The 7703-nt window shown below is 41.7% G+C and overlaps 1 protein-coding gene across 1 annotated transcript; it reads right to left on the bottom strand.

Moving 5' to 3' along the window:
- Nucleotides 1–1072: 1072 nt before the first annotated feature.
- On the bottom strand, nucleotides 1073–7387 carry LOC147207840 (trans-1,2-dihydrobenzene-1,2-diol dehydrogenase-like). Its single transcript, XM_086107397.1, has 7 exons — nucleotides 7237–7387; nucleotides 6559–6670; nucleotides 6318–6481; nucleotides 5868–6120; nucleotides 2196–2320; nucleotides 1852–2002; nucleotides 1073–1370 (listed from the first exon to the last, which is right to left on the bottom strand). The coding sequence occupies exons 1-7, from the start codon at nucleotides 7324–7326 to the stop codon at nucleotides 1261–1263; spliced, it is 1005 nt and encodes a 334-aa protein (XP_085963523.1). The 5' UTR covers nucleotides 7327–7387; the 3' UTR covers nucleotides 1073–1260.
- Nucleotides 7388–7703: the final 316 nt, after the last annotated feature.

The raw sequence follows: 7703 nt of genomic DNA, 5'->3' as shown, positions 1-7703 counted from the left end.
ATGCAATTGGCTCTCTTATTGCAAACGTCAGGAAGTGTCACATTTCAAGTTCATTTCATCATCATCATGTGTTGTTTGGGTTTTTTCCACTGGTACTCCGAATGCAGTTTGTGCATTTTGTAGGATGATTGACAGTGCACTCACATGGAGAAGTCAAGCACACACGCACTATACGTGAAAAAAGGTGAACGGGTTTCGACATTTACCCCCCAGAAAAAAATCATCGTGTGCCAAAAAAAGGGAGGTCACGCTTGCACCAATTACACACACACACACCACACGCACACGGTAAATTACGTAACATCGAAGAGGCGGACAGGCAAAGTGGAAAAATACCCCACTCGCCACAACATTCTGCTTCTAATGTGATCTAATACACGAGCTGTAGCAAACAATTATACTTGCAAAGTGATAACAATGCTTGTATTAATAATGTGGCAACAAGAGCTGAAATATAAATATTTTTTGTAGTTTGACTCAGACAAGCGTAAAATGTAACTTATTGCTTTAGCTTCCTTTGAAGAGCGTAGGAAAGGTTGTTTATTCAATTCTGCACCAAGGAGTGTTTGCATCACACCTCTGGTTTGTTGCTGTTGTTGTTCATACTAATAAGATTTACATTCAAGTGATACCAGTTTGACGTACTTGTAAAAAGCAAGAGGCTCAGCTGCATCCTATTTGTTGACATTTGAGAGCATCTGTAGCTACAGAGTGGCAGTTACACTTCCTGTCCCTTACATAATGTTCCATGTGGTAACTCGGAACACTTCTGCACTGCACTGAATGTTCCATATGGGAAACAAATCAACATAATCATCTAAAAACAACACTGGACGAGAGTCTTCAAGGGAACAATTTTTGAGCAATGACAGGAAAGCGAATTATCCGAAGGTGATATAAATTCCGCATGAAAATGGTCTAGTGGAGATTCAAATATGGATCCCCTGACAGTGGGCCAGTCGTGCTAACCACTATATCATCGTGCCGCCCACTTCCAGGCCCCTAACCAAAATAATATAAATATTGTTGATTTGCCACCGCTCTGACTTTTCAAAAGAGACAAACCAAAATGTCTTCTCAAAGTGCTTTATTTCACGACTCTACCGTACTGTATTATTTTCATTTGACTGTACTTATTAGAAACTAATAATACAAAATGTGCAATAAGAGCAAAGATGCATGGATTCCCACATTTAAAAAAAATGATTAGCATATCAAAATGAGCATCTCCCAACCATTACTGGATCTGTGATTGTACCATTAGCCAGAGTCTTGACTGTAGATCACGCCCACCTGCCGACGCACTTCATCCTCCACTTCGGCCAGCATCAGAGAGTCAGCGTGGGACATCACGGGACTCTCTTTCAGTCCTGCGGTGAAGAGAACACCCCACATGGTTCCTATTAGTCATTGTTCATCAACGCTGAGCACATTTGAACCTGTTTAGCCAAAACGTGATCACCCGCTGAGGTCCGTAAACTATAAAAAGTAGATGAACTGTTGATGCGCTTTTTTCTTGAGCAACATATATTAGTAAATGTTGAGCTTCATTTTGTTTCATGTTATTTATGTTTGAGAATATTTCATTTGTCGGGGGGAATTCACTGTGATAAGTTTGGAGGGGTTTTTTAGGTTACATTTTCAATGTCATTCATGTGAACCTGTTTACACTAAAGTAGTTTCATGCTGTAGAAGCATGATAGAATGAGCACAAGCGCTACGTCGATGTTGAAATCCACCAAAAGTTCATTTGAGATGTGCGTTTTTAGGCAAAAGGACATAGTTCGTATCAGTTAAAAACAACAAAAAAAAAGGGATGACATCAAGAGCTCCAAAAGTTTGTCATGATACCTTTAAGCAAACATTGTCGCACCGCCTCTGCCTCGTAGCACATTCCCGTGCTGTTGAGAAAGTTGAGGGTAAAGTCGGATTCCGGGACAGGATATTGGCTCTCTTCGCCGTTCACCACCACAGAGGTGGGACACCACATGTGAGCAGGGATCTGTACAACAAACAACGAGATGTACTTGAAATTCCATTTGTGACATGTACATCTATCAGTAACCCTAATTCTAGTCCTTCCAGTTTAACAGCGTTAAAAAAAAAATAAAAAAAAAAACAGAACGGCGACTACATATTCCACATTCCTTATAAGCGAGTTTCAACAAGTGCAGTCCTCACACTGGTCGACATACCCTGATGGTGCCCTTGGTCCCCACGATGATGGCGTCGTTGTCAAGCTCCAGTCCCGAGGAGCACATGATCACGGCCATGCGGCCTTTGGAGAACTTGAGAGTGACCACCGTGGTCTCATCCACTCCTGGGAACAGACACCAAAAAGTTGTGCCACACTGAGATTCAGAAAAACCAATGAAGTGTTTTTCTTTGGCTTTTTGTGGCACTTTCTAAATGGGCGACTAGTCAGATCCACCTGTAGCAACCGTGAAGAAAATATTTATAAGGGGACAAATTGATTCACGAGGCAGCATGGTGGTCAAGTGGTTAGCACGTCGGCCTCACAGCGCAGAGGTGCAGGATTGGATTCCGGCTCCGGCCTTCCTGTGTGAGTTTGCATATTCTCCCGGTGCCTATGTGGGTTTTCTACGGGTACTCTGGTTTCCTCCGCCATTCCAAAAACATGCACGGCAGGCTAATGGAATACTCGAAATTGTCCCTAGGTGTGATTGTGAGTGTGAATGTTTTTTTTTTTTGTCTATGTGACAGTGTTGTGTCCAAGGACCGCCAACCCGAGGCCAAGGCCAAGGACTTGACTCCGAGGCCAAGGCCAAGGACTTGGAAAATTTTCCGAGGCAAGGCCAAGGCCAAGGACTTGAGAAATTTTCCGAGGCCAAGGCCAAGGACCAAGGACTTGCCTCCAAGGCTAAGGACCAAGGACTGATTTTGAAGCTGAGGCCTAGCCGAGGACATGTATAAAACAATGCTATCATACCACTTGGCAGGTCTTCATGATTTGCAACACCCCTCCATCATAACCCCTTGCACTCCCTAACGCTTGAATGAAGTGTTTTTATTCAAAGAGTAGAACAGTCAGGGTACGTGTTATTTATACTGAGAAAAACAAAAAAGCATATGATATACATTTATGAATTGTTTTAGTGCAGTAGTTTCTTATGTAAGTAAGGCCTTTTTCGATGAAAAAAACGACCATGCATAGTAAGGGATCTTTGGACAAAATTTTTAGCCGAAAAAAACGACCATGTATAGTAAGACGTTTTTAGCCGAAAAAAACGACCACGTATAGAAAGGCCTTTTTACCGGAAAAAAATGACCACGTATAGTAAGGCGTTTTTGGACGAAAATTTTCGCCGAAAACAACGACCATGTATAGTAAGGCGTTTTAACAAAAAAAAAAAAAAATGACCATGTATAGGAAGACGTTTTTCGCCGAAAAAAAACGACCATGTATAGTAAGGCTATTTTAGCCGAAAAAAACTGACCATGTAAAGTAAGGCGTTTTTAGCCGAAAAAAACGACCATGTATAGTAAGGCGTTTTTAGCCGGAAAAAACGACCATGTATTGTAAAGCGTTTTTGGACGAAATTTTTAGCTGAAAAAAACGACCATGTAAAGTAAGGCGTTTTAAGCCGGAAAAAAACGACCATGTATAGTAAGGCATTTTTGGACGAAATTGTTACCCGAAAAAAAATGACCATGTATAGTAAGGCGTTTTTAGACGAAAAAAACGACCATGTATATAGTAAGGCCTTTTTACGGGAAAAAAACGACCATGTATAGTAAGGCGTTTTTAGCCGAAAAAAACGACCATGTATTGTGAGGCGTTTTTGGACGAAATTTTTAGCCAAAAAAAACGACCATGTATAGTACGGCTTTTTTACCCGAAAAAAACCGACCATGTATAGTAAGGCGTTTTTGGACGAAAAACGCCTTACTATACATGGTCGTTTTTTTCGTCCAAAAAGGCCTTACAATACATGGTTGTTTTATTTGGTTAAAAACGCCTTACTATACATGGTCATTTTTTTCGGCGAAAATTTTTCGTCCAAAAATGCCTTACTATACATGGTCGTTTTTTTTTTTTTTTGTTAAAACGCCTTACTCTTCATGGTCGTTTTTTCCGACTAAAAACGGCTTACTATACATGGCCGTTTTTTTCGGGTAACAATTTCGTCCAGAAATGCCTTACTATACATGGTCGTTTTTTTCGTCCAAAAACGCCTTACTATACATGGTCATTTTTTTCGGCGAAAAATTTTCGTCCAAAAATGCCTTCCTATACATGGTCGTTTTTTTTTTTTTTGTTAAAACGCCTTACTCTTCATGGTCGTTTTTTTCGGCTAAAAACGGCTTACTATACATGGCCGTTTTTTTCGGGTAACAATTTCGTCCAGAAATGCCTTACTATACATGGTCGTTTTTTTCGTCCAAAAACGCCTTACTATACATGGTCATTTTTTTTCGTCCAAAAAGGCCTTACTATACATGGTCATTTTTTTCGGCGAAAAACGCCTTACGATACAAAAAATGACTTCAATAAGCCTCACTTATTATGTTGGTCAAAAAAAGAAGGGATATGGTTGCAACCTCTGGGGATTGAACACCCAACCGCTAGTTTGGGACATGGTTTCTCTCCCCCTGAACCACAGCCCCACATAAATTCTTGTTTGTTTTGTGTTGTCTTCAATAAAGCTGCAAATGGTGGTTAAAGAAAGATGTGACCTTGTTGCAATCACTGGGAATCGAACACCCAACCGCAGGGTTTGGGACTTCAGCTTTCTACCACTGAGCTAACACACCACAATGAACCTTTGGGTTTTTCCTCAAATAAGTTGTATACGGTGGTTAAAGAGTAGACTGTTGCAACAACCAGGGATCGAACACTCAAACTCTGGTGTGGCACTCTATCACTCTACCACTGAGCCAAAGCACCACATAGAGCAGTGGAGTTGTGTTTTTTTATTCATCGTGGTCGTTTTTTTTCGGCTTAAAAACGCATTACTATACATGGTCGTTTATTTCGGCGAAAATTTTCGTCCAAAAACGCCTTACTATACATGGTCATTTTTTTTCGGGTAAAAAGGCCTTACTGTTCGTGGTCGTTTTTTTCGGCTAAAAACGCCTTACTATACATGGTCGTTTTTTTCGGCTAAAATTTTGGTCCAAAAATGCCTTACTATACATGGTCGTTTTTTTCGGCTAAAAATTTTGTCCAAAAATGCCTTACTATACATGGTCGTTTTTTTTCCGTCCAAAAAGGCCTTACAATACATGGTCATTTTTTTCGGCTAAAAACGCCTTACTATACATGGTCGTTTTTTCGGCTAAAAATTTAGTCCAAAAATGCCTTACTATTAATGGTCGTTTTTTTCATCCAAAAAAGACTTATTATACATGGTCGTTTTTTTCGGCTAAAGGTTTTGTCCAAAAATGCCTTACTATACATGGTCGTTTTTTTTCCGTCCAAAAAGGCCTTACAATACATGGTCATTTTTTTCGGCTAAAAACGCCTTACTATACATGGTCGTTTTTTCAGCTAAAAACGCCTTACTATACATGGTCGTTTTGTGATTTTTGCGGTCCTCTGGCCCACTATATACCTGTGGACGAAGGATTGGGGGCTGTAATCCCTCGTTGTATCCGATGACCGGCAACCCGAGGCCAAGGCCAAGGCCAAGGACTTGACTCCGAGGCCTCAAGCCGGTCCTCGAGGACAAGGACCGGCTCAAGGAACACATCACTGCTATGTGAGCCCTCCGATGGGCTGGCAACCAATTCAGGGTGTCCTCCGCCTACTGCCCGAAGACAGCTGGGATAGGCTCCAGCATATGGAGCCTATCCTGTAACTCAGATTAGAAAATGGATGGATGGATGGACACCCTCCCGCGTACCGGTCTCTGTACAGACCCCCGAGGCCTTGATGCTCTCGGGCTTTTCTCCGCCATACACCATCATGGAGAACTGCAGTGGGTAGATGCCGAGGTCCAGCATTGTTCCGGCGCCCAGATTCTTGTCCATCGATCTGGGCAAATGCATGAGGGGCTGGCCGAATTCGGCCCTCACCATCTTCACCTCACCAAGCTCCCCTTGAGCGAGCAAACGTCGAATCTCCACAGAGGCCGGGAAGAATCGACTCCACACGGCCTTGAACAGACAAATGTTTGATTCGATTGGATTTTCACTCAGAGCAAGGTTGCATACGGCGTAGTCTAAACCTTCAAACGGAGGATATTTTTACAGCCAAGACAAGTGCATTTCGTACCATCAATGAGGTAAATGTGTGATGTTTGATTCTTAAGGGATTTAAATGCCCATGCAGATGGCGCATAATAAATAATCACCTCCATTAGGAAAACATTGTTCCTCTTTGCTGAGTCCAGGATCTCTTTCACCTCTCTTACGTTCATGGCCAGAGGCTTCTCACATAAAACATTTTTTTTGGCATCCATAAAGAGCAAGCAGCTCTTCAGATGGTACGGGTGGATCACACCGATGTACACCACATCTAGAAACAGACAGAGAGTGGTTAATTATTTATTTTGTTAGACGACTGTCCGCATTTGACCCTGCATGCAAACCGACCGATATTTGGATCTCGGGCCAGTTCCACGTAGCTGCCGTACGCTGCACGGATGCTGTGTTTTTTGCCAAACTCCTGTGCACGCTCTACATTGCGGGCGGCCACAGCCACAACCTGTTAAAACACAATTTAAGAAGTGAATTAATTTGTGTCAACTTATCGTACATTTGCAAAACAAAAAGTGCAGTTTTAACTTTCTTGGGTTAGATGAGGGCTAAACAGTCGATTGGTGCAAATGTTTATGTGAATGGTTGTTTGTTAATACTCCATTGACTGGTGACAGGGCGGCCCGGTGTGCGAGTTGTTAGGTTATTGATCTCACAGTGCAGACGTTCTGGGTTCGTTTCCGGCTCCGGCCTCCCTGTGTGGAGTTTGCATGTTCTCCCCGTAACGTGCGCACTTTACATGATACCAATCACCAATCTGAACCTTCGACTAGTAATAATGCCACATTATTAAAGCAGCATCAGCATTCGAGTCGTTGATGTGCACTTTGGAGCGAAAATAACTATTTGCAAGAAAGAGAAAACGGCAAACAAACGTCAACCGGCGTTGAACTTTGTTCTGGTTGAACGTCCTGTGCAAACGCTAAACGGAATCGTTGGATTAAGCAATAGAAATGTGGAGTAAACATGTTTTGATTGTAGTGGGGGATTCGCTCCCTGTTTATGTGCTGATACCTGGTGATCTTCCGGTGAAAGAGTTTTCAGGGCCACCGTAAAGTCGTGGCTGATCTTGCCCGCACCGCAAATACCCCATTTGGTTGCCATGTTTGGAAGTCGCAAGGGTTGATCTGGTTGCAATGGCAGTACAATGACGATAGGTGGAGACAGAGCTTAATTTATGAACGTACACCAGTGTACTGTATGTATTTATTTGTCTGGTCGTGAATTTTATGTATACCCCCACTGCACTATAAAAGAAGAACGGTTGCGCGCAATTATGTGTGATATATATATTTTTATTGGTTTATTGAATATCGTGAATTATTTTCTTTTTGATAATGTTTTGAACTTTTTTTTCCTTTCAAGTGAAATCCATTTACACAGATTTGAAATTCCTTCCACACCTTTTAAAAACATATTTCGGGATAATAATGATTATTATACCTCAATGGAAATATATATTTTTTAAATTATAGACTTTC

This window comes from Hippocampus guttulatus, chromosome 3 (assembly GCF_054856545.1).
Source record: "Hippocampus guttulatus isolate MCC_2025c chromosome 3, RoL_Hgut_1.0, whole genome shotgun sequence".
In the NCBI taxonomy this organism is placed as follows: Eukaryota; Metazoa; Chordata; class Actinopteri; order Syngnathiformes; family Syngnathidae; genus Hippocampus; species Hippocampus guttulatus.
This window is presented reverse-complemented; position numbering and strand designations above follow the sequence as displayed.